The following is a 27,452-nucleotide window of genomic DNA, read 5'->3' on the forward strand; positions in this document are numbered from 1 at the left end:
CTCCTTCCACGGCAACTACTCCTTCCACGGCAACTACTCCTTCCACAGCAACTACTCCTTCCATAGCACCCACAGTCTGTGCCGGGCTATCTGGACATCCCACCACACACACACACACACACACACACACCAATAACAACTTTTGTAGAAAACTTTGTATGTACCAGGCTTTGTTCTATAGTAGGCATGATAAGTGCTAGGGTAAATTCAATGATGATGTCATTGTGCTAAGGAAAACACTGAAGTACAAAGTCGTTGAGTATCTTGCCCACGTTTATATAGCTAGTAGCTGGCCGGCTCGGGATTGGAACCCAGGTCATCTGTTTGAAAGGGAGCCCTGGCAGAACGGTGGCTATTCCCTCAGCTGCTCAGAGAGCCAGTGGGTCAACCTCCCTGGTGACTCTGGGAAAAAGATGTGGTAGTGCCTCCGTGAACCATGATATGCTGAAGTAATTGCCAAGCCTTCCCCCCTAGTCCACCTTAGTCTGGAAGCTCTGCCAAAACCTCTGCAGCCTCATAGCAACACACCAGCCTTCACAGACAGAAAGAGTCGAAAACAAGCTGGGTCTTGCATGTGGAAGAGGAGAATACCATGAGTGGACCACGCGAGACTGGGCGTACCAACATTTGCACCAGTACCCTGAGCCCTATTTGCCATAGAGCAGTGCAGAGAGGACCAGCTGATGGCTGCGTGCGCATTACAGGAAGCGGAGCCTGAGGTTAGGGAACTCAAATCTGCACACTGGTCAGTAATCCCACCTGACCTTTGCTCTGGGGCAGTAGCGTGTGCACCCATTCCTGTGGAGGGAGCTGTAGCTTCTATCTTGCAAGGCTGCCCACCTCGCAGGAAATGGGGTCTGCAGCCAAGGCAGGCAGTGCCTCTGCTCACCAAATGCACACCTCTTTGACCTGTCACTTGTACCCACTGTCTGAGTTTCCTCGCCCCGGTCCTTCCTGCCCGGTACCCTTCTCCAGAACGCAGCCCCAGAAATATGTCCCCAGTGTCTTTGGGCGCCTTGGTTCAATCTAGAAAACACTACCGGTTCGAAACACGATGGTGGGGGAGCGTGGAGGAATGAAGCCTTGGCTAGAACAGAGGAGCTGTGCCACGCACGGGGCAAACGGAGTGGCCTTTGTCTTGACTCGCTGTCTGTGTCTCCCATCCAGGTAACCTGTGCCGCTGTACTGGCTACAGACCCATTGTGGAGGCCGGGAGTAGCTTCAGCCCTGTGAGTATGAGAAATCTCCCGAGGAATTGGTTTTCAAGGAAAACACAATATTGTGCTTCTGAGGCACAACGGTTTGCCAGTCCACCCTTCTCAGTGAGGGTGACTAGACATTTTTCTCAGAAATGCAGACAGGTAGCACCTTAGTGGCTGTTTTGAAGGTGAAGGCTCTCTAGGAGCATATTCAACGTGGAAACAGAGGAGGCCGTCTGCCTCACATCTAGCTTTGTGAGAGTGGAGCAGAGACGAGTCCATTTCTCACACTGCATCGCAGCAGCGCGTGGGCTGAGGCATGGCCAGAGCGAGGCATTTTGTGAGACCGATGCCCACTTCCTCTCCGGATGTGATGCCACCTCTGGTTAGTACTATAGGACCCGAGGCAGACAGGAAAGCCATGTGCATCCTTTACGGTCTCTACAAGCCCTAGCAAGCTGCAAGTTCTGTGGAGCACTAGATTCCGACCACACACACACACACACACACACACACACACACACACCAGGGAAACCTCGATAACTCGAGAGTCCGCTGCTTTTTGGAGAACTAACTTCCGACCCCTGTGAGAGTCCGGGTTTGTAAGCTCTCTTCTTTAGCGGGCAGACTGTCAGGTCTCGTGCTCAGAGCTGCTGGGTGGTTTGAGTTGCCAGCCTTCCGTTCGGGCATTTATTTATGTGTTTGGAACCACGTGTTATTGAAACCACGTGTAACGGAGTTCATCACTGACAGTATTTCATTTTCAGTTGCCTCCTGGATTTAAAGATTCTTGAATCAATTTCATTCACTAGAGCCCTGGGTTCAAGAGAAAGAGCAGGCTTTCTACTCCCGTAAAGAGTGAACAGTGGCAGAGACATGACGGAGCCACTCTACTCCGACCTACAGGGTCACTATGTGTAGGAACCAACTCAGTGACGATGCGTCTGGGTTTTGGTGAGAGCAATGGGTCCACACAACAAAGTGTGTGTGCCAGACTCCCCGACTGACGCTGTTGGCAAATTCCAAAGCAGGAATCTCCCAGTGGAACTCAGGCTAGAAGGATGTGTTTCTAATGTAGGAGACTCTAGGGGTGCCAGGGAAGAGAAAGACGAGGCTCTCTGCTCCTGCGACGACCCTAGCCTCAGAAACCCCACAGGGCCGTTCCACTCTGCACGATGCGGTTCTTAATTGGAATCAGCTCAATGGCGGGGAGTTTAGGAATGCCAGGGAACTCTGGTGGGACGATGGTTAAAACGCTTAGCTTCTACCAGCAACGCCAGTGGTTGAACCCGCGCATCACTTAGCTTCTACCAGCAACGCCAGTGGTTGAACCCGCGCATCACTCGGAGGGAGCATGATGTAGCAGTTTGCCTCTGCCCAGATCACACCCACGGAATGATGGGGCAGCTCTGCTCAGCAATGGAAGGGGTGTGTCACTTGGAGCCCACCGGGCAGTCACAGATCAGTTTGATTTGGTTTGAAAGGGGTGCCAGGCCTCCCTTGGGAAGCCTGCTTCCCACCGTCCCTCTGGGGGTCTTGCTGCGTAGGTTGGGTCTCTTCGTACATATGTAGCTCTGAGACTAATGTCAGGAAAGTGATGGGCAATCCAGAAGTTATGGTTATTAGTAATCACCAGAGAACTCCATGGTCAGACTGCCAGCTTCAATTTCTGAGCCTGTTCCCTTCTAAACAGATAATTTAAAAAAATGTCTAAGCCTCTGTTTTCTTAACTATAGAGGTTGTGATGGCAAGAACATGCCTGCAAATTACAAAAATCAGACCAAGAACACATCAAGTCCACTACAGAATTTCTATTGCAGTTACTTTGATAAGAGTTGTACGCGCCCCCCAATCAAATGATTAAAAAAGAAAGAAAGAGCCACAAGCAATGTTACATTTCCTTCATTTCATGTTTAATTGACAAAGAATTAGTTTTACAATTCAATTATTCATTCATTCACCCTGAGTTTTGTTCAAAGCTAACGCACAAAGTATTATTAGGAAACGCTAGTAATAAGTAGTACGTTTTGGAACTACAAAAAGAAAAGAAAGAAGGAAGGAACTGTTATTACTGTTAGTATGGGTGTGCACAAAAGGTACCGGATTCTGGGACTTTTACATCGCTGCTTTCTTCTTTAGAGTTCATCTTGCTGCCAAATGAACAGGGACGGGAGATGTTGTTTGGACCAAAAACAAAATGAACATGAGAGCAAAGCTAATGTAAGTCTCTGGGCCCCGTTTACAGCTGCGATGTTTCCTGTCGGGTTTCAGTGTAGCCCACTGCACTGAACAGGCTTGGGTGGGAGGTAGAGGGGCTTTTGAAAGTTTTCAGAACAATTATTCCTTTCCATTTCCTTTGGTGATTCTGTTCCCTTCTGTGGACTCTCAACCACCGCAAACCCAAGTTTTCCTGAAAGAAGGGATCCTCCGTGCTTGGGCTGCAGTAAATTGTGAGTCAAAGATGGCCCAGCCTGGTGCCACCAGCTTTGGTGAGAGAAGACCCAGCTCAGGTCCCAGTCCTGTCACTTCCAGCCCAACCACAACTTCTTCTAGGAGACAACTATTGCTTCCAGGAGGTTGTTGGAAAGATTAAATTATACATGTAGATGAAGCCCTGAACACAGTGACCAGCACAGAACAGGTGCTTAGTAAACACGAGCTGTTGGCTTATTTCCCCCTCTAGTAACTGATATTTGGAATTGCCCTTAAAAATGATCTGGGTAAAAGATGGCTCACAAAGTGAGTAGGAATGATAAAGTGCCCTGTGTCCTACAAGTCTCTCCTCTAGTCAAGAGGATCTACTTGGTTTCTTTCTAAGGCCCCATGAGTAACGGCCTTCTAAATCTGTGCTTGAAGGTCAAGGACGGCCGCCTTCAGTGCGGATTGTTTCTCAATGTGGAGAGCACTAAAATCCTCAGAACCAGACTGACAGATTGCATCATGACAAACGGAGAGAAGATTGAAATCGTCAAGTATTTTACTTTACTCGGATCCACAATTAATACTCATGGAAGCAGCCGTCAAAATTTAAATGATATCTTGCATTGGCCAAGGACGTCACTTTGAGGACTAAGGTGCGCCAGCCCCAAGCCACGGTATTTTCAATCGCCTCGTACACAGGTGAAAGTTGGACATGAAATTAGAAAGACTGAAGAAGAATTGATGCATTTAAATGACAGTGCCGGCGAAGAATAAGGCAATGACCATGAACTGCTAGAAGAACAAACAACTCTGTCTTGGAAGAAGCACAAATAGAATGCGCGTTAGAAATGAGAATGTAGAGACTACATCTCCCGTACTTTGGACATGTTTTCAGGAGAGACAAGCCCCTGACAAAGGACATCAAGCTTGGTACAGCAAAAGGCCAGCAAAAAGAGGGAGACCCTGCAAGGGGTGGATCGACCCAGTGGCTGCACCACTCGTTTCAAACCGAACAGCTGTGAGGATGACGCTGGAGCAGGTAGTGTTTTATTCTGTCGGGTGCGGGGCGTTATGCACTGGAATGAACGCGAAGCCACATAAACTACAAACAAACACCGCATCTGTGGGCTATCTCCTCTCTGCTCCCCTTCCAAGAAGCTTCTGCGACCACGTGCTTCTCTGATCTCCTGCGGAGCTTGCAGTTTGTATCACTTTTTTTTTTAACATTTAACTTCACTAGTGATAGCATTCTTGTCTTCCACGTAAGAGACCGGGTTCGATCCCGCGTCAGTGCACCTCCTGCAAAGCGACTTCCTGTCTGACAGGGGAGGTGTATGCATTACGATGATGCTAAACAGGTTTCAGCTACTTCCAAACCGAGACGCACGAGCGAGGACGGCCTACTGCTCCCCTTCTGAAAATTAGCCTGTGGAAACGCGACAGACCGCCACGCTCTGGTCCACAACCAACCAATCACGGGGATGGCGCAGGACTGCGCACCATTTCATTCCATCTCGAGTGGAGTCACCCCCAACCTAGGGGGGTGTTCTAAGCAGATGCGTCAGAACTGCTTCCTTCTGGATCAGGCCCAGCTTTCTTCAGCCAGAGTGAACTTGAAGGGCTGGCCCACCTCTCAGTCCCTGGTCTCCCCAGCACCTAACCCAGGATCTTTCAGCATGAGAAACTCCAGACTTGGTTAATGGGCAGGACAGTCATAACCCTTTGACCTTGTTCTTACCCAAAAGACTAACATATGGAAACACCTTTTATTTTTCCTCAAGGTTTGCACCAAACTGTATGAAAAAGAAGAATTTCAACCCTTGGACCCAACTCAGGAATTTATATTTCCACCTGAACTGATGGTATGGTGTCCCCTTTTTTCTCCTGATTTATTTCTGTTTCTTTAATGCCACTGTCCACTCTTCTCCAGTTGCTTGTCCCTTGCCGTGTGGCCCTAGAGTACACCTGTCACCTGGGGGATTTGTGAGCCTTGCCCAGGGGTGGAGCCCCTTCACTTTGGTCTTGCATGGAAAGGAACTCCCTGCCCCGTGAGTCCTGAGCAGCGCCAGCAAGAGTCCATCCTGACTCACAAATGTATTTAGGGGAGTCCAAGGAAAACGCAGGGTGCAAGTCATAAACAGGAAAGGGAAATTACAAGTTCACCATCTAGCACAGCGGTTCTCTACCTATGGGTCACAACCCCTTTGGGGGTCGAACAATCCTTTCACAGGGGCCGCCCGATTCATAACAGTAGCAAAATTACAGTTATGAAGTAGCAACAAAATAATTTTATGGTTGGGGGTCACCACCACATGAAGGTCACAGCATTAGGAAGGCTGAGAACCACTGATCTCATATTACCCAAGAGCTTGGCAGAAGCATAAAGCATTTCTTTGACTCCTTTGTTTTATTGCTAAAACTCACTGTCCTGGACATCCCTTGCCCTCACTTGTATTGTTTCACAAAACTTGTGTTGGGAACCCCTGGCACTGAACTAGATCCTGGGATGCAGAGATGGCTAAACACTTACCTCTGAGGAACTTTAAGTCAAGTGGAGGAGACAGATGGCTACATCAATACAATTAGCAATAGACCGTGAAGATGGTCCTATGGACTCGAGACCTAAGAATGGGTTCTGGGAGTCTAGCAGAGAACAGAGAAGTAGGCCGAGGGGGACGTTCAGAACGACTTCTCCAAAGAGCACTCTTGGACTAAAGCTTGAGTTCTAAATAGGCCTGATCGGGGATTGGGAATAGGGAAGGAATGGCACACGGAGCAGCAATTTTTGGCAAAGGAAACATCATATGCATAAGCAGGTAGCTTTGTAGGACATGGGACTTTCGGGGGGTGGGGGGGCGGGTGTGAACAATCCCAATTGCCTAGACTGTGGGCGATTGGAAGTTCATCACAGCTTTAGCCTCGTGCCAAAGTATGAATCTGAAAAGGTAGGTGAAGGCCAGAGATTGATGGACCTTTACTATAGATCTTTTTACCCAGATGATGGGGACCCATTAAAGCATTTTCAGCCAGGGAAAATAATAACCATATTTGAAATTTTGAAAGATCGCTTTGGCTGTTGTATGGGGAAAGCAGTCGAAGAGGTCCTAGGTAAGTAAAGGCAAGTGCTGACAGCGGTATCCTGGTGTGTAGATGGGACAAAGGACAAATGGGAGAGCGATGTAACCAGTAAAATCAATTGGACAGAGTGAGTATGAGTGGTGGAGAGAGGAGGTTCATCAGTGACCCCGACACTTACCGTGGGCAACATGAGCTGCTGGGCGAGAGTTTCTAACATAGAATCGTTTTGGAAAGGGCAGATCAGGAGTTCAGATTTGTACATACTATTTTGACATCCTTGTACGAACTTCAAAGGGAAGTGTAAAATAGATCATTGGCGACTCACCGGAGAGGGCAGAGCGGGGGTGGACATTTATAAGTCATTTAGATCAAAGCCATGGGTTCAGATGAGAGCATCTCTGGGAAGAATCTCTGTATCTAAGCCTTGGGAACCCCAACTAACAAGTGGGTGCAAGAGGAAGAATGGGCTCAAAAGATTGTGAGAGACTAGAGAGGTGGCACGAACGTCAGCAGACTGGGTATTCCAGAAGCAATCAAGGAAAATGTTTCAGGGAGACGGCACTGATCAAATGTAGTAAATGTTGTTAGGAAATCAAGTTGTCCTTTTTAATGCGAATGAACTATTGAACTGAATATGTCAGTCCTACGAGTATGTCGTTTACTGTTAGAAAAAAGAGAGACATCAAGTCGTATAAAAACGGTAAGTAGTGACAGAAACCCCACTGTTAATTTTCACAAAAGCAATAATGAGTAGTTGAAGAGAGCAGAAAGGGGGGGAAAATGGAGACAGTGAAGTGAAAACGTGCTTTAAATAGTCAGCTGGATGGAGGGAAAGATAGATGGAAGTAGCTAGATGGGGATTGGGGTTGAAGGGTTTGGAATTCTGTCCTTCATTCATGGAAGACGCTTCCCCAAACTCCACTCACTGCCATTGAGCTGAGTTTGGATGGATGTAAGTGCTGATAAGGAAGCATCCAATCAGAAGCAAGACAAGGAACTCGGAGGTGGGAGAATGAATGAACAGTGGGAGGCTGCTAGGAGTGAGGTCCAAAGAACTGATGAAGCGGTGGCCTTTCTTTTCTTTCTGAAACCTCTCCTGGAGACCCTCCTTCCAAATCTGGGGCTGAAGCTCCCTGTGCTCTGAGAACTCTGTCCTTCCCCAGTGCGGTCTTTTCCTGCTGAAATCGTGGCTGCCATGTGGTTCATTCACAGCAGCTTGGTGAGAGAAGGGCTGAGCGTCGTGTTCACCGCTGCAGCCCCAGCGTGTAACACAGGCATTCTCTGCTCGGAAAAACCCGTAAGGACCCGAAAGTGCTTTTGTTTATGTGGGTCATTGCTACTCATGTTTACAGTCTTTCAAATGGAAACTAGAAAATGCATGTGTTTCATTTCAAAGTAACAATAGCCCCCTTATGATTTAGCATAAATAGCCTATCGCTGGAATCGCTTATCTGCGTCTCCTTCCTTTGTGCTACCATGCACCTTCCTAAGAGGTTGAGAATGAAGAAGGCAAATAACATCATTCATTGAAAGACAGGTTGGATCTCAGGTTGCCCTGGAGAGAACTGGGGGCTCCCAGGGATCTTTCTACTACGTCAGTCTGACAGCCCTGGCCTACCCTCCATGGAAGGAACATTGAGCTATTTCATGACCTTGAGCTTCCACTACATTCCCAGGACCTCTCAACTCCCTGACATCCTTTCCAACAAAAGACCAAATTAAAGGCAACATTTACAGCATCCCTGTGTTTCAAAAAGTCCTCAGTTAACCAACCTGCCTTTGATTACCATTCCCTTTCCATGGCTTCTGTCACCCTCCACTGTAATTTTCGCTCATTGTTGAAATTATTCAGAGTGAGAGAACTTCTAAAAACCTAGCAATTCTACCACAAGATTGACCCTTTTGATGGCTCTCACAAAGAACAAAATTGTGCTGCACGCAATATTTCTGCAAGGCTAACTTTAGCTTCAAATTGAGCTTGAATTATACTAAATGATTCAGGTCCCACTTGGGGAATCATTTCCCTGTTTATGATTAACCAGCAGAAAGTATCAAAACCACATGTCTCCCAGATGCATGAAACGCTGTCTGCTTCAGAGGACTCTGGGCCAGGAGCCCGGGCCTCTAGATGCCTGGGCCTGTTCCTCTTGGCCAGGCCTGCCGTCTTGACTACGTCACTTCCGCTCTCTGGGCCCCACGCTCTTCCTCCCTCAGACTAGGTTAGTGGCTCTCATACTTACTCATGTGAACAGACAATTGAAGATCAAGAGCTTTTTCTTGAATGCCATATATATATATATAGCGGAATACCATAAAAATAATGGTGTGTTTGATTACCCTGATTGGGAGTTATGAACAATTTTAGCCTTAGAAAATATAACTATATCATAAGATCATACACTGAGTCAAAAGTAGGAGTCGTCCATTAAGAAAACAATAAAGAAGTAAGGAGAAAGGCCACACAGTTAAGCATGGTCAACTATTTGCAAATTAGCCTCATGAATAGTTATTTTCTATCTGTCCATTTGGGTCTCTGTGCCCTGGTGGCATAGTGAGTTAAATATTGGGCTGCTAACTTCAAGGTCAGCAGTTCAAAACCATCAACTGCTCCACCGGAGAAAGTTGAGGCTTTCTACTCCTGTAAAGAATTATCATCTCTGAAACTTAAAGGGACAGTTATACGCTCTCCGATAGAGTCACTATAGAATTGACTCAGTGACAGGGAGGGTTTTAGCTTTATTTCCCCCCTGATAAATAGCTTATCAGTCTATTTATCCAGTTTTCACCTGCAGTGTCATTGGCTCTAGAGAGATAGATGGGGCGGGGTGGGGGTGGGAGGCAGGGAGTTAATTTGTTCATGAGCTACTTGTGCTAAATGAGAAAAGCCCTGCTTGTCATTGTGAATCCTTTCAGCTTTGCTCAGGAAACAGAGAGGAAGGTCCCCGTTGCCTTTAAAAACTCTGGCTTTCTGAGCTTTTGCCAAACTTCTGCTCATCAGCAAAACACTCCACCATAGCCCATACAAGTCTGGCCTCTTAGAGTCCAAAGAGCTTCCTGCACCACCGTGCCTAGCCCAGTCTCTGATTAGTAGATAGAGTCAAGCCAAACTCAGAGTCCTCAGGTTTGCCTGAATCCATCCAGCTATCTAGAGGCAAGACTGGCCTTACAACCTGGCTCCCTATCCCCTGATATGCTCCTGGTGTACTCTTCTCTCCTGGCTTCCCTACTCTGTAAGTGCGCCTGATAAGAAAGAGCGCGCACACTCCAGTGCACACAGAGTTAATTCTTGGTTGATACTCTTATCGTGATTTGAAACGTAGTCAACGATTTTCTCTGCCTTTGGGTATTGGCTGTTAGAAATTTCATCCTAGTACAGAAGATTCGTGCTTATTTGTAAATTCCGATTTAATTAAAATTCACTTAGTTCCTTTTAAGCTGTAAGAGATGGGAAAACAATATGCAAGACAGTGAGTTTAATTATTAATTGATTAGGTCTGCATTCCAAATGTGTGTTCCAGTCCTTTTGTCTCTGCTTATGAGCTGTAATAAGTTCTAGGGGTTCTTCACCATCATCCACATAAAACGTGCCGTGTTCTACCGCAGAGAATGGCAGAAGAGCCCCAAAAGAAAGTCCTGACTTTCCATGGGGAAAGGACTACCTGGATCACCCCGGGAACTCTGAACGACCTTCTGGGGCTGAAAAAGAAGTATCCCAAAGCCCCTCTCGTGGTGGGGAACACGTGTGTCGGTGAGTAGTGAAGAGGCCACACTGTCCACGTCTTAGGGGAAAATCCAAGTCAGGGCACGGAGATGAGCCCTGTGCTTCTGCTCACCAGTCAAAGTGCACATCGGAGGCTCAAACTCACCCGGCTCACCCACTTGATAGGCAGCTTGCTGTACCATTAATCTCTCTGGTCCCTAAAGAACAATTTGGCCTCCCCCTAAACAACTTGATGGAACCCTGGTGGCCTAGTGGTTACTCATCGGGCTGCTGACCATAAGGTAAGCAGTTTGAACCCACCAGCCACTGTTCAAGAGGAAACTGGAGCTTTCTGTTCCCATAAAGATGTACAGTCTCGGAAGCCCACAGGAGGCACTGCTACTCTGACCAACAGGTCCCTTTGGTCCAGAGTCCACTCAGTGGCAGTGGGTTGTACAACTCTTGAATACAGCTGGGCATTTCTGGGTTAGTTTCCATTCTTGTAGGCATTAGTGTACAGTAAAACAGATGTGTCTCTCCTTCGATTCGCTCATAATAAAGGTTCTATAGAGAGATTTACTCATTGTGTCAGACTCATTTCAAATATCAAGGAAATTACAGAGGAGAAAAGCAAGCCTCTTCTGTCCAAGTTTCTGTTTTTTCCCTGTTTGTTTATTAGGCTCATGAGGAGCCCAGGTGGCACAGTGTTAAAGCGTTCAGCTGCACCAAAAGGTCCACTAGATGGGGCTATCTGCGTCCATAACGATTTACGGCCTCAGAAACCCTATGGGGCAATTCTGCCTGTCCTATAGGGCGACCCAACACCATTGGGTTAGTTTAGTTTAATTTATTAGCCTTTAACAGCCTCTCATTCATCGTGTTATTTGTAAACAGCAATCTAGATAGCTTCTTTCTCTCCAGGAGCCCTGGTGCTTATATAGCAGGCGGCTAACTGCAAGGTCAGCACTTTGAAACCACCAGGCAGCTCTGAGAGAGAGAGGTGAGGTTTTCTACTCCTGCAAAGAGTCACAGTTTTGGAAACCCACAGGGCCAGTTCTCCCCTGTCTTCTAGGGTCGCTATGAGCCACCATTGACTCGATGGCAGTGAGCTTGGTTTGAGTTTTCTTTCTCACTAATGATGATATCTCTACTGTTTAGGGCCTGATATGAAGTTCAGAGAAGTTGTCCATCCAGTGATCCTCTCTCCTGCAAGGACTCTGGAACTGTTTGTCGTGGCAACCACTGAAGAAGGTGGGTTCTCCTTTATCATAAGGGGGTCCTGGGGTTGGAGGCGGTTCTGCTAGAGAAAGCCAAGGCTACTTGACCCAAGCCAAGCCACAGGCTCAGGAGCAGGGGAAATCATATGATCCTTACTTCCACTGTAATGTGGGTTGTATGCGATCTTTTGAAAGGATGTTCTCCTAAATTCAGAAAGCTCGAGTAAAGATGAACGCCCATTCCCTGGAGGATTGATTTTCGACACACATCTGGAGCTCAGCAAATGTTTGTGGATTCACCCAGAAACTCACTTCGACATCTAACTACTTTACCTTTGAACTTGGAACAGCTTGTAGTAAGCCGCCTTTGAAGTCTGGATAAATGTTTGTTTTAAAGCTTCAAAGGGCAGAGACCCCTGCTTACAAATGTCCAATGTTAGGCCACAGGGATATGATGTAACACGTCAAATACACTTAAGTCCTGAGTTCAAAGTGCAACAGGAAAAGTCTAGAGAGGGGGGCATGTGGTCAGCTGTCTCTGTTCTAGAGGAATCCTTGGGTTTCTGAGCTGCTCTAACTTAGCTTATTATACCCAAGCACGGCGTACGAAGCACAGAAAAGTCTGCCCAAGCTGAATTCATCTGGTTACACTTCCTTACACACATGAAAATCCAGCTTCCTTAACCAAAATGGTCTCAGCTCCAAGACGTACTGGAGGGAAACCTTATTAAATGAGAACTGCAAGATTACTTCAGGCTTTCTGTGTTTGTGTGGAACCAAAGTTTTACTTTCTGTTGGGAGAAAGAAGAGGCTTTATACTCCCGTAAAGTCTTACTAGCTCAGAAACCCATGGGAGCAGTTCCATCCTGCCCCACAGGCTCCCTGGGAGGCAGAATCGGTTCCATGGCGGGAGCTGGGCTTTTCAGTGGGTTTGCTTTCTATCCAACTTCCCAAAGTCAGAGCACGCGCTCCCTCTGCTGGCGCGTGAAGGCACAACAAACAAAAACATCCGTGGATCGCCTACCACACCGTGAAGTCCTTCCTAACAGTAGAAATTGTGAATTCAATATATATTTTTAATGCTTTTTTAAAAAAAACAACTCACAAAACATGTAACTTTAAGGTGGAAATGTTTGATTTCCCGGAAAGATTCCCTAAACACTGTCTTTAGACACCACACTGCTTTGTAGCCACCGAGCTGGCCCTGGAGTTACTGGGAAGCTTTACCACCTCTGACGTCACGTCACAAACTTGCTCATTGATCCCAGTCTAGTTGTCCTCTCCTGCTAGACCACTGGCTTCCTGGGAGAGCCTGTCTGCACTTTTTGCCTTAGAACCTTGCCCGGCACACAGTGGACTTGGCATCTACTTGGAGGGTCACTCAGGGGGTTGTGTTGAGTGCTGATGATGAGGAATTGGATACACAAACCAGACATGTCGTTACTGAGTCAATTCTAACTCCAAGCAGAGGAGAGCTGCCCCATAGGGTTTCCAAGGATGACATTTTTTTACATCACTTTATTGGAGCCTCATACAACTCTTATCATAATCCACACATACATCCACTGTGTCCACCACATTTGTACATTTGTTGCCATCATCATTCTCAAAACATTTGCTTTCTACTTGAGGCCTTGGTATCAGTCCTCATTTTCCCCTCCCTCCCCGCTCCCTCTCCCTCATGAACCCTTGACAATTAAAAAATTATTATTTTGTCATATCTTATACTGTCCAATGTCTCCCTTCACTCACTTTTCTGTTGTCTGCCCCCTACGGAGGAGGTTATATGTAGATCCTTGTCATCGGTCCCCCCTTTCCACCTCACTCTCCCTTCACTCTCCTGTTATCACCACTCTCACCACTGGTCCTGAAGGGGTCATCTGTCCTGGATTCCCTGTGTTTCCCAGTTCCTATCTGTACCAGTGTACATCCTTTGGTCTAGCCAGATTTGTAAGGCAGAATCGGGATCATGATAGTGGTGGGGAGGAAGCATTAAAGAACTAGAGGAAAGTTGTATGTTTCATCATTGCTATACTGCACCCTGACTGGCTAGTCTCCTCTCTGCAACCTTCTGTAAGGGGATGGATAACATTCTTTAAAAAAAAACAAAAAACTTTTTATTGTGAATTAGGTGAAGGAGTAGATCATTGGTTTTACATCGTTTTACTTCAATAATCCATACACATGTTGTTTCTCCCCAACCGTGGCAATCCCTTAATGCACATTGCCCGTCCCACTTCCCTGCCCCTTTCCCTAACTCTCTCGGCTTCATCCTTGGAGAAATGCTGCCCTTTTGCTCTTAAGTGCCTGAAATTCTAACATGGGTCTGAGGTCGGTTTTAGACCTGAAGGGTGACTGAGAGCAGTAGTCTTGGGCGTTCCACTAGTCTCAACCCAGTCAATACGGTCTTTTTTATGATTTGGGGTTTTCCCCCCTATATTTCTCTCTCTTTCTATTGTGATCCCTGTGAGAGCAGTTGGTAACCAAGCAGCAGCGCGTTCTTCCGGCCTCAGCATCTTCTGGTCTTCTGATGTTTTAAGGACCCACTAGTCCACTGTGTCTTTCCAGTTCCACAATTCTCCTTTCCTCTGAATGGGGAGACACCAGGATTTGCACCTTAGAGAGTGGTCCGTGCACTTGGAAGACTCTAGTTACTACCCACCAAAGGAGAGGGTAGAACATCATATTTTTGTGAACTTTGTCATGTCAATTGAGCTTGGTGTCCCCCTGAGACTATGTTAGGTGTCCATCGACCTTGAAATTTGGTGTCCCCTCCCTGCCCAGTAACTCCTTATTTGAGAGTGCTTGGTTACATCTGAAAAGTTTTCATAGCTTTTCCCCCTGTGTGCTTTACCACATTCATGAGTATAATTGCAGCAAAAGTAAATAGACATAAACAAATATCCTCTGTGAGATCTATATCTTTTTGTGAGTGTCCTGCAATTCTCCCTCCATGCCTATTCAGTCTGTGCACCTCTCCAAGCATCTACTTAGAGACCGTGACTTCTAGATTGCAGGAGGGTGTGTCTCACAGCATCGATAGGCCTGAGATCCCTACACAAGCAGACTGCGGTATCGCTTTCCTACGGAGTAGCTAATGGGCTCAAACCATCAACGTGTTTTACTCTCAAGCCTGTGCTGTAACCAGGTCATCACCAGGGCCCCTAGGTGGGATACCCACTTAGTAGGAAATGAGAGAACAACATGACAAAATAAGGATAAGATTCAAGATGGGAGGATTTAGACAAGTTCAACAAGGACACAGGCACTGGGGATACAATGTTTTGTTTTGTTTTTAACACACACACACACACACACACACACACAGCCTGGATTCTTCCTTATGAAGCTCACAATCTGATGCTGAAGATAGATGCCAAATAATCACCCAAATAAAGAGTCCGATTCCGATTGTGCTAAGAAGGACAGCCCCAGGATCCTAGAAGAGCAGATAATAGGGAGTTAAACCAAATGCACTGCCATCAAGTCGACCCTCACTCTTACAAACCCCATAAAGGGCAGTGCAGAACCACCCTGTGGGTTTCGAGGCTGTCCATCGTCAGGGGAGTAGAAAGCCTCATCTTTCTCCCTCAGAGTGGCTGGTGATCTCAAACCGCGAAACTTGCGCTTAGCAAGTGAGCAACCCAAAGCGTCCTCGCTGCCGAACAACCCTGCCGACTCTGAGGGACAGGGTAGCCCTGCCTCTGTGCGTTTCTGAGACTGTCACTCGCTGTGGGAGTAGCCAGTCCTGTCTTTCTCCTAGGAGAGGCGGGTGGTTTTGAACCATGGGCCTTTCAGTTAGCAGTGTAACCCCTGCACCACCCGCTCATTGGAACTTAATGGGGAAAAGGGGAGGCCTTGGCGAGCTTCGCTTCGCGGGAAGGGTGAGGGGCAGCCAGGTCCAGGTTGAGATGGCGCGGAGAGCAATGACTGGTTCCCCCCTGGTCATGCTGGGGTTGAGACGATATTCAGCACAACTGAACACGCCACTGCACACGTGCACTTCGGTGCCATTGATGAGGTGCTTCAGGGGTGCTAACTTTCCCGCTCTTCCGTTCCGCGTCATTTCGCTCCCGACGTCATGAGTTCACCTCCCCCTACATGGTCTACCGAATCTTTGAGTTGCTGCGGTCAATGCTAACTCTTTTTTGATCGTTTTGCGGGAATCCGGAGCTTTTAAAAATTATTCTTTTTGCTATTAGTCTTTGCAAGAGGCGCTACCGTGGACATGGGTGAATTGGCTCGTCCGGGAAAAGGGAATCTTGGTGGACGGGGACAAGGACTTTCCAGCCACGAATGGTTTTTGCTGAAGCCGAGTTCTTCCGCGAGAAAGAACCGCGGCGCTGGGATGGGACGGGGTGGGAGGAGGGCTCACTCACAACCTGTGACCCGCAGCGACCCACCTTGCTTGCTCCCTGGTGAAGGTCAAAGACTCCATGCTCAGTGTGCATTAGGACTTAACAGGAAGAAAACACAAAGCCTCGCAACGGGCAGCATCCTTCTACCCAGAGAGGAGCGTGCGGTTCTTAGGATTCGTTTGACTTGGATCCACAGCCCGTGCTCATTCAAGGGGGTCCTTGTTTTGAGGTGCCGTCGACAAGTTGGTTCTGCGTCCTCGTGGCTCCATGCTGCAGTGGAGCGGAATGAAACGCCGCCCGGTGATGCGCTGTGCTCACAATGGTGCTTATGTTTGAGCCTCGGGTGCCACGGCCTGGCCAGCGGCGTCCTCTTCTTCACTGCTGCACCAAGCATCGTGGAAGCCGCAGCCAAGAAAGCAAACACCTTAGTGCACTGGGCAAATCTGCTGGAAACGACCTCTTTGAGGTGTGCAAGAGCACTCTGTGGACTAAGGTCTAGCTAACTCAACCGGGGCATGTTCAGTCCCCTCCTATGCTTATGAACACTGGACTAAGACTAAGGAAGACTGGGTGCGTTTGGTTTAGGGCGTTAGCAAAGAACCCTGAAAGAACCATGGACTGTCAGAAAAACAAACAAATCTGTCGTCGAAGAAGTTCAGCTAGAATGTTCCTTAGCATGGAAGATGGTGAAACTTCTCTTCATGTACAGTGGACATATTATCAGGACAGACAAATCCCTGGGGAAGGACGTCATGCTTGGTAAAGGGGAGGGCCACAGAGAGGTGGGAAACCCTGTCCAGATGGATGGATACAGGGGCTGCAGCAGCGGGCTCAGACAAAGCAAGGTGAGCATGGCTGGGGCGCTGTGAGTCAGAATCGAGCGCACTGTACCTATCGACAACATGAACTTCCTAAGGAGCCCTGGTGACACAGCGGTGACTCCCTCAGCTGCTAAGCCAAAGGTTGGCGATGCTCACCCCCAAGCACGCCACTGGAGAAGGATGTGCTGTCCGCTGCGCACATGACAAGGGTGGCCTCAGAGCCCTACAGGGGCAGTTCTCCTCTATGGTGGCTCTGAGTTGGAACCAACTCGCTGGCAATTCATTTGCTTGGTTTCTTACTTCAGTGTCTTCTTCCTTTCCAGTTTGCAGAATATTAACACAGATGCCTTGTTTCCAGGGCTTACCTTAGGGGCCGGCCTCAGCCTGGCCCGAGTGAAGGACATCTTGGCTGATGTGGTGTGGAAGCTCCCAGAGGAGAGGACCCAGACCTACCGTGCTCTTCTGAAACACCTGAGCACCCTGGCTGGACAACAGATCCGAAACCTGGCAGTAAGCTCACTCCTGCGCCTGCTCTCTGGGTGCGGGCCTCACTTCAGGGAGGAAAGCTGCGTCGCCCCATGTCGGTGCTGTTCCCTCACACGGGCTCCGCATGGTCCTGGGCCTGGACGGAGTGGATTGCCTCATTTCAGATCCTGGAAGCATGCACCATGTGCGTGAGCATGGAGAGTATTTGAAGGGGAGATGCTGCATGGTGTGTCCACCAGCGATCCCAGGATTCCCAGGATTCCCATTGTAATTGTCCCTCAAAGATCTCTTCAGGCCAATGCAATGGGTTCACACATAACAACCACAAGGAGGTCTGAGATCAGGCAGTGTTCTGTTGAGTGCAGGATCGTGAGTTGCCATCTGTCATTCAACAGTACCCAGATTTAAATTAACTCGTTTTATTTAATCTTTTAATTTCTAAACTTAATTCATAAATTAAAGTCCTTGAATGTATTACCTTCTAAAGATAAAAGTTATGTTCATGGTAGAATAACTGACCTTGTAATACATAGAAATGAATACAACCCAACTTACTCAGGCCACTAAAATAACTTTATAGCATAACAGTTATCCTATCTAACAAAGATCTATAAGCTATAACAAACTTATAAATCACTGTAAATGATAACATGAAGCAGAGTGATCCTTGTTAGCCCTCAGTCCCTCTGTGTGAAAGAATTGTTGGGCTTTCACTGTCAGGATGGTCCTTTTGTGGTGAGTGTGACTTGCTGTTTCTGCTGGCCTCCTTTGGATCCTGTGAAGTTCACATGGCATGGTTGCATTTGTATAGGAGGGCTTTGAACCAATGAAGGCGATCTCAGGCATGCTGTCTACAATCCCATCCTCCAAGGCAGCCCTTCAGATAAGGAACCTACCTCCGCTGACTTTGTGTCTTGTCCACAGGACAGCTCTCCTCTGCCTGCCTCCCTTGAGAAGTTTGCTTTGCCTGTCAGCTCTGTGTGCAGCCAATGGATGCTATTTAAAACATAAAACAGCCATGCCTCCCCCCCCCACCCCCACTGTTCAAGCTGCACATACCCAAAGTTATTCCCTTTAACTTAATTTCAGAACTTGCAAAGTCAGAAACTAGAAGTAGTGGCATCGAGGTATGTTTCACTATTGGTCTCCATAGTTTCTGCTTTGTAAAGACGGAAAGGGAATAAAACCCAAACCAAACTCTGCCACCAAGTCGGTGCCGACTCAGAGCAAAGCCTATCGGAGCGGGTAGAACTGCCCCTCCGTGAGTTTCTGAGACGGTAAATGTTTAGAGGAGTACAAGGCCGTCTTTTTCCCACAGAGCTGACTGGTGGTTTTGAACTGCTGACCCTATGGGTCACAGCCCAGCGAGTCACCACTCTGCCAAAATGCCTCTAAAATATTCTAGAATATGCACAAGAATTTCACATCCATGCCCACATTTTAGGATTCTAATTGCCTAGTTAGACTTATGTGGAAGCATCATGGTCTACCTAATTCAGCATTCCCCATGGGAAAAGCCCTGGGCTGCTCATTTCTCTTTGCTTTAGTCCTTAGGCGGTCATATTGTGAGCAGACTTACAACTTCTGATCTCAACCCCATTTTGGGTGTAGGCCATTGCATCCTCAACATTGCTTCAATAGGTGAGTTACTGAATTCCTTCGTAACTACTGATGTTGATCCATTGTATAAACACAGCACACCAAGAATGGGTGGGCCACATGAACTCCTCATGTAAGGTCCTGGATCGAGCGCTAACTGTATATACACAGACCGTGAGGCCAGTAGGTAGAAAGGAAACACGCCAGGTGATGAGGAAACAATAGTGAGAGCTCCTCGACTTGTGTTTCTTCTGATCTAGTCATTATCAGTAGATAAAACACTTGTAATTGAAATAAACTTGTGATTCGTGTCCCATGTCAAGGCTACAGTGTACTAGAGCGTAGTTTATGTTAGAGGCAGGATGTATCTTAAGAGCTTCATGAATTATTTTTGCCATGGATTTATAGATTTTGAACCTGAAGAGATCATTTTCATTTTGAATAGGCAGACCAATACCAGCACCAGTTACCGTCAGTCAATTCTGACCCTTAGAGACTTCAGGTTGTCAGAGTAGAACTGTGTTGCATCGGATTTTTGAAGACTGCTTTTTGGGAAGTAGAATGGCCAGCCTTTCTCCCAAGGTGCCTCTGGGGGCGCTTGACTATCAACCTTCCCCGTTAGCAGCGAGCATGTGAACTCTTTGTACCATTCAGAGTGCACTTGAGTACATTTTATAACTTTTATAATCACATGGAATCTCTAAGAGACCTATTAAGGCTCATAATATATCTTACATGGTATCATGGGCCTCCTTTCTATAAAGCATCTCACTCCATACTGACCTTGTCAGGCAAATTTGCTTGAAAGGGAAGTCCTAGCAGGACTAGGCTTGGAAAGTAGCCCTGGTGTGTTGAAATGAAAGACAAGCAGAGCATCTCTGGGTTTGCAAGCTACACAAGAAAAATCCATCTCCTTTGCACTTGACATTTGACTCAAAAGAGCACCAACCAATTCGACCCTGTGCCTTATCCTTCACGCTGGCTTCTGAATATTTCTGACCTTGCACCACAAATCAAACCCACCTGCCAAGGATCAGGATTTTTCACCACGGAGGCCATGGGCTTTGTAAGGACCACCCCCTCTGAAAGTCCCAAAAATGTCTTGAGGAGGGCAGCATTATTGACATGAATGTAGAATCTCTCCCAAGGGGACCACTTCAAGGGGAACGCCACTTACTTGTACGTCTGTGTGTTCAGGAATTTCGTTCAAAGGAATCACATGACTTTCATAGCTGTGTTTCGCTCACTGGTGTTGCTGTTGTCACGGGTATTTCATTCATCGATGTCATTGCTCTCGTGTGAACTATAGCCATGTTTACCACCATCCCACTCCTGACCTTGCAGCTCTTCCAGCTCACCCACACGCACCTGTCTGTTATTGTCAGCCCGCGATCTCACAGGTTCAGATGGTTGGCCCCCAGACCTGCCCCTCTGCAGCCTTGGTGCGCTGTCTCCTGCAAGCCAGAGGAGGTCTCCTGTGGTAGCACAGGCCGAAGATGGGTTTGCCCCCGAACCCCAGGCAGGATCCCAACATGTCTGAGTGGCGCTTACATCTGGAGTCTCTGTTCTTTCCAGACCCTGACTCAGTTTCACTTTAGCCGGTTGTCATCGGCAGAGCACTTCTGGATGTTGTCACATAGAAAGTTTGCCGAGTCAAATGAAAGGATTTCTCTTTCCTTCCAGAGGGAACACAGCACATTCCTTTAAACAGTCATTTTCTTGCTGGAGATGCAAACCTTAAACCGGAGCAAGTCTTAGTTTCTGTCTTTATTCCTGTCTCGGAAAAGGTATGAGATGATCAACTTCAGGCTATCTACTTTTCCCTGTCTAATAGTTGTGTTATTGATTTATTGTGGTGAAAATACACACAAGCAAATATTCACCAAGTCAGCAATCTCTACAGTGACACTGCTTCTAGTCTTCATGTGGCTAGTTGCTTTATTCTTATGATGGAGTAAATGACCCATGAGGGGGTACTCCCCCCAAATGGGAAAAACTCCGCTGAGTTGAGTTTTCACAGTATGCCTTTTTGCCTCTAGGGGAGCACTGAGCAACTCGCTCTGAGTTAGCACCCCCAGTGGCGTCCCCTGGAAGGTTCTCTCTGGGCAGAGTGAATTTTTTCATAAAAGCAATGTCACTCAAATCTCATTTTGTGTGTGTGTGTGTGTGATGGCCGATTTAAGAGAATAGCGTGCAGGTGTGAAATTTTGTTTCCAGCTCAGGAAAAATGCTGCAGAAACTGTTGTGATGTTGAACACAGCTTATAAGGTTAGCCCTATGGGCAAAACTCAAGTGTATGAGTGGTTTTCTTATGTCAAAAAAGGTGAAATGTCAATTGATGACAAATTTCATTCTGAACATCTGTCAGCTTCCAGAACAGATGAAAATGTCCACTTGCAGTGCCTTTGGAATTCGTCCCACCAGGTCAGACTGTTAATCAACTTTTCCCTTTAGAGGTTCTGAAAAGATTGCATAATGGTGTGCAACAAAAAAGACCTGATTTGTGGCAGATGGGGGACTGGTTTTGCCATCACGACAATGCATCTGCTCATGCAGCCACCTCAGTGCACCAGTTGTTGACAAAAAGCAGCATGCCTCTCTTTCCCCACACACCTTACTCACCTGACCGCACTCCATGCAATTTCTTTTTGTTTTCTTGAATGAAGACAGGGAATAAAAGGACAGCAACTTGACAATGTAGAAGAGGGGAAGAAAAAAACAAAGGAGGTGCTGTCAGCCATCCAAACAGATGAGTTTCAAAAATGTTCCCAAGAACTGAATCACAGATTTGGCAAATGTATAAAGTGTAATGGAGAGTACTTTGAAGATGATAAAGTTGTTTTGTTTAAAAAAAAAAAAAAGAAGTACATAGCTTTGGAAAAAAATTCCGTTTTTTGTTGGGTACCCCCTCGTATAAGAAAGTAGAGCTTTCAGCCAACATTTCGTACATGCCTGGGTGTAAATACCAGGTTAGATATTCATCTGCTTCATTAGAGAGCATGAAGACATTGATTTATATGGATATATTTCTTGGAAAGCTAAAAACCTAGGATCCTTGGATTCACACAGCACATGACTGAAACAGGCCAATAACCTTATTGCATGGGTGAAAAGAGGTCCAAACACACGGACTAGGCTTGCTTTATGTTTCACAGTAATATCCATATGCCAAACAGAGAAGCATGAACACATGTGGCTGTTACTATGGCAACTCAGTTCTGGAGCCTCAGACCAGTTCCACCAACAAAACCAGTCACCGTTGCTGGAACACAGAAGAGCAGTACTCCCATTTCATTCACACCTCCCTGTGATGTAATATACCCCCTCCCCCACGGCCATCGGCTAGATTCTGGCTCATAGCAACACTGTGAAGGGTGTCCAATGACTAGGTGTCCAAAGAATCTATGACTCTTCATGGGAGCAGCCGGCCTCATCTTTCTGTCACAGAGCAGCTGCTGGGTTTGAACTACCAACCCTGTGGTTAGCACTTCAGTGCCTACCTCAGAGTGCCACCAGGGCACCTTATAATATAATGTACTCACTCAATCTTTATGAAATTCTACCAAGTACCATAGGACTACAAATAAATGACCACCATCATTTACCAAAAATATTTCTGGATGTCTTCCAAAACAAAAAGCCATTGCTGTGGCATCAATAACCCCTGACAGTGGCCCCAGCTGTGTCTGCGGAGGACTCTGCTCCATAGGGCTTTCAGGCACTGGTGTTTTTTGGATGTAGATCACCAAGCACTTTTTCTGACGTGCTTCTGGATAGATTTTAAACTACCAGCCCAGGTTAGCAGTGTAGAGGTAACCATAGGTGCCACCCAAGGAGTCCTGGGTGCCCTCCAGTGTTGATCGTGTAAATTTTATGCTAAAACTCAGATAAACCTTTGATGAAATTATGGGAAGAATAACGTTAAATGAAGACTCCCATTGTTAACTTACTCTTGATCAGCAGAAGTCAGCACACACCATCTCCACTGGTTAGTTCAGGGGTGCTATGACTTGGTCTAGGGGTATGATTCTCACTTTGGGTACAAGATGGGCTGGGTTCAAATGAGCTGTTTTTATTCGGAGAATCCTGGTCACATCGTGAGTTCATTACGTATTGAAGTACAGTTCAATCCCCCCAGCTGCTCTTTGGGAGAAAGATCGGCTTTCTGCTTCTTTCAAGATTTACAGCCTCCAAAACCCAAGGAGGGGAGTTGTGCTTGACCTATAGGATTGCTCTGAGTCTGAATCTACTCATAGGCTTTCACGACTCCACAAAAGTGTTGTCGGAGGAGATGGGAAAAGGCATTCGTGAGGGTGACTGGAGTAGTTTGAAGGAAATAAAGCAACCGGTCCTAGACAACATCATCTGCGTTGTGTTCTTGCTACTCCCAAAGCTTAAGCGTGACCGGAATCAACTCATGAGCAAATGATCAGATGAGCCCCAGTGAGGGACAATCTGCAAAATAACTGGTCTGTGAATCACCGCAAATGTCAACCTCAACAAAAAGAAAGGAGAGTGGGGCGAGAGGCGGCTGAGAGGCTCTTCTAGAAGAAAGGAGACCAAGAACTGTGAAGACGACACTGCGTGCAGGCTGCTTCTTCCTTCACTGGAGCTCACTCGGCAGGAGAGCCGTGTGGGCGATAAACGATAAACGAAACGCTCTCTGCCATCATGTTGGGGCCACCTCACAGCGGCCCCAAAGCAGAGAGTCGGGCTGCTGCTGTGCGGAGTTCTGCGATGACCAACCTTTCCTGGTGTACGGTGCCTCATCTTTCTCCCAGTGGGTGAGAAAGGCTCCCTCCCTTTAAATTTTTGGTGCAATCTGAGAAATTTGAACATGAACTGCTTCTTAAAATAATAGTATTGTATCCAGGTTAAGCCTCCTGATCTTGAAAATGACGTTGTAGTTATATAGGAGAAATGCTATGAGCTACATGCAGACATATTTAGGTGTGCAATGGCATCATGGCATAGAACCATGAGTGTGTGTGTGTGTGTGTGTGTGTGTGTCTAACTACAGAGAGTGAGCAGCTGTGGTCCTATTGTAACCACCAGAGTATAGGAATTCATTGCACCCTCCTTGCGATAGTTCCATAGGTGTGCTCATTTTCAAACATGTCCTTGTTACCTTCCAGTGGGCGTTTGTGTCAGCTTTCAGGCAGGCCCCACGTCAACAAAATGCCCTTGCCACCGTGAATGCTGGCATGCGGGTCCTCTTCAAAGATGGCACACACACCATTGCAGACCTCAGCATCTTCTATGGAGGAGTTGGACCGACCACACGCAGTGCAACTAAGTCCTGCCGGCAGCTTATTGGAAGGTGAATTATAAGAGTGGGACAGTGTACCACATAACGTGTATGTACTTCTTGAATGATGACAATTGTCATTGCTGTCAAAGGAAGGGCGCTATAGCTCTTCTCTATAAGACCAGAGCATTCTACAAGTGTGCATGATTATTAATGGCAAGATTTTAAGTAAAGCAGTGTACATAATGATATTGTGTGATGATATTGCTGTGTAAGAAAGGGAATTTTATGAACCTTCATTCTTCAGTTCAAAATTACTTTTCTACAAGAGAACACACACCTGTTTACACCTGGCTGTACCAACCTGGTTGGGGTTCTGCTTCCTCTCTAGGTGCTGGGATGAGAGGATGCTCAGTGATGCCTGCAGGCTTGTTCTAGACGAAGTCACCCTTCCAGACTCCGCCCCGGGAGGAATGGTGGAATTCCGAAGAACACTCATGATCAGTTTCCTCTTCAAATTCTATTTAGATGTCTTGCAGCAGTTAAAGATGAGAGTAAAGAGGACTTTGTCTTTAGGATTCCCGGGGCGGGGGGTCTCAAGTGCTGACCCCTGTGCTGCTTTTCAAGTAAATATTTGAGATCCTTTAGGTCTGAAACCCAGAGAGCGCTCCTAATGCATGTAGACATCCTCAAAGCAATGGAAATTAAGGTGTGAATTCCACACCGAAATATAGATTTTTAAATGTGTGTTTTATGTCAGTCAAATATATTGTCACACCTAACAGCGAGCATGAAAATAATAAAGGCCTCTTTCCTTCAGGACCCCAGTGGATATCCTGACACCTCCAAGAAATTCCTGGATGCCCTAGCAGACTTTCCTTTGACCACACCCCGTGGGATACAGTCATATGAGGTCAGTGCCTTCCATGAAAGCTAGAAGAGCTTGGGAAGGAGGCTGAAAACTGCCTTTGCATTGGCTTTGCTTTTTTTTTTTAAGATCATTTTATTGGGGGTTCTTACAGCTCTTATGACAATCCATACATCAATTGTATCACGCATATTTGTACATAGGTTGCCATCATTCTTTTCTAAACATTTACATTCTATTTGAACCCTTGGTATCAGCTCCTCTTTTTCCCCTCTCTCTCCCTCCCACCCTCATGACCCCTTGATAAATTATAAATTATTATTATTTTCGTATCTTACATCAACTGCTGCCTCCCTTCCCCTGAGGTTTCTTCCCCCCACCTCTCCCCACCGTCCCCCTCACCCTCCTGGCATCGCTACTCCCATTTCTGTTCCCCAGGGGTTTATCTGCCCTGGATTCAGTGTGTCCTGAGCTCTTGGATTTGCTTTTTGATGTCAAATTGCTAATGCAGGATCAGCTTTTTAAGGAACTGGCCAGCTATGTAAAGGCCTCAAAGGATGGTATCCGTGTTCATTTTATACCGTACCAAAGTCAGGTGGCTGAACAAAGAGTGGCATGTCTTCTTTCATAGTCCTGGAAGTTAGACATCCAAAGTCAAGATGTCAGCAAGGTTGTTTCCTTCCGAAGGACGCCAAATGACCGGGCCATGTCTCTCTTCTAGCGTCTAGTGGTTTCCCACAATCCTTGGTGTTCTTCAGTCTCTGCCTCCATTGTCACATCTTTGTGTATCTGGGTTCAAATGTCCTCTTATGAGAAGGCCAATCATTGACTTAGGACTCACCCTCACCCAGTGTGACCTCACCTGAACATGAATACATTAGCAAAGACCCTATTTTCATAAAGGTCACATTCACAGGTACAGGGATCAGGTCGCAGTTCAACTCATAATGCTATGCAAATGCTGTATGCAAACGGTAATCAGTCACAATGCCAAATCAAAAACAACAACAACAAAAACCAATGGCTACTTAGAGCAACCCTACCCAGCCACGTAGAGCAACTCCCTAGAGTCCCCAAGGCTGACATCTCTTTCACGGAGTGGCTGGTGGGTTTAAAGTACTTTCTATTAGCAGCCAGGTGCTTGACTACTGCACCACCAAGTTTCTTCCCATTGACAATTAACCAGAAAACCAAATTCACTGCCGTGGAGTCCATCTCGATGCACAGTGACCCTGCAGGGCCAGGCCGAACTGCTCCTGTGAGTTTCTGAGACTGTAACTCTTTACAGGAGTCGAAAGCGCTGTAGGGGTGGCTGGTGATTTCAAACTGCCCACCTTGCAGCTAGCAGCCCAATGTATAACCATCAGGGCTCCTTCTCCTTTATTACATCCACCAAAACCAACAAATCTTTGGGAATAAACTTGCCAGAAATGTGCAGACACCGTTCCTTCTTCAGAACATTGACTATAGCCTCTTCCTCTGTGCACCAGAGGATGACAGTTTGAAAAATGCAGGAAAACCTGAGGAAGCTAGAAGCTGTGCAAGGTGAAACCTTGCCAGAGAAGACAAACTCGAATATTCCCACCAACAGAGAGCAGAGGGAAAGTGGTGAGACTGCCCACTGCACACTGCAGCCAAAGGCAGAAGACTCGCCAGACCCGGAAAAACAAGTTCCAGCTCTCACAGGGTACGTCACCTCACTCACTCACTCACAGCCGTTGAGTCAATTCCAACTCAGAGCAACCCCAGGGGACAGGAGAGAAGCGCCTCTGTCGGTTTTCAAGCCGGTAACACTTTATGGAATAGAAAGCCCCATCTTTCTCCCGAGGAGTGAGTGGTGGTTTCGAACTGCTGTCCTTGTGGTTAACAGCCCATATGCCATGGATCCATTATATATATATATATATAAAGTCAGAGATCTCTTATGATCGTTATCAACCTTTCTTATCAACTAATACCTCAGATGACCCAACTCAATGCCAAGGACGAATTCTTGGATTACAATGACTACTCTTGTGTTTACTGGCGCTGTGAAGTAAGCCAGATGATTTGACCATGCCCCACGATGTCCCTGAAGTCACTTAGCAAGTATCTGTTGAGTGTCTGCATGTGCCTAAGACTGCTATTGTATCACCGCAAGGGGGATAGAGGAGAGCAAGACACACGGAGCGTCATTCAAAAGGGGAGTGTGTGACAAAGTAGAACTGTGCTCCGTACAGTTTTCAGTGGCTGATTTTACAGATGTAGCTCAATAGTTCTTTCCTCCAGATGCCTCTGGGGTGTTGAGGGGAGTGAGAGGGGGGCTTAAACTTCCAAGCTCAGTTAGCAACTGAGTACAAGGAGTGCCTGGGAAAGTAGAGGTGGATAACTTCAGGCAACCTCAAGGGCCTTTCTGTGAAGATGGCATTTAGTCTGAAAGTTGATTGGCCGTAAGTGCTCCGACCTATAAAAATCAGA

The 27,452-nt window shown here is 46.8% G+C and overlaps 1 protein-coding gene across 3 annotated transcripts in view; it reads left to right on the plus strand.

Moving 5' to 3' along the window:
* The window catches only part of LOC101662647 (aldehyde oxidase 3-like), a 121,978-nt gene that overhangs the window by 14,941 nt on the left and 79,585 nt on the right, over positions 1 to 27,452 (plus strand). For all 3 annotated transcript variants that reach the window (XM_045294889.1, XM_045294882.1, XM_045294886.1), the window contains 11 exons: positions 1,168 to 1,229; positions 3,339 to 3,419; positions 5,402 to 5,482; positions 10,302 to 10,446; positions 11,557 to 11,649; positions 17,153 to 17,304; positions 18,828 to 18,921; positions 20,563 to 20,666; positions 24,015 to 24,199; positions 24,519 to 24,681; positions 24,948 to 25,040. In XM_045294889.1, the coding sequence (XP_045150824.1) occupies positions 1,168 to 1,229; positions 3,339 to 3,419; positions 5,402 to 5,482; positions 10,302 to 10,446; positions 11,557 to 11,649; positions 17,153 to 17,304; positions 18,828 to 18,921; positions 20,563 to 20,666; positions 24,015 to 24,199; positions 24,519 to 24,681; positions 24,948 to 25,040 (1,253 nt within the window). The remainder of the gene's footprint in view (positions 1 to 1,167; positions 1,230 to 3,338; positions 3,420 to 5,401; positions 5,483 to 10,301; positions 10,447 to 11,556; positions 11,650 to 17,152; positions 17,305 to 18,827; positions 18,922 to 20,562; positions 20,667 to 24,014; positions 24,200 to 24,518; positions 24,682 to 24,947; positions 25,041 to 27,452) is intronic.

This window comes from Echinops telfairi, unplaced genomic scaffold, assembly GCF_000313985.2.
Source record: "Echinops telfairi isolate 266 unplaced genomic scaffold, ASM31398v2 ScPeMD7_3;HRSCAF=10, whole genome shotgun sequence".
In the NCBI taxonomy this organism is placed as follows: Eukaryota; Metazoa; Chordata; class Mammalia; order Afrosoricida; family Tenrecidae; genus Echinops; species Echinops telfairi.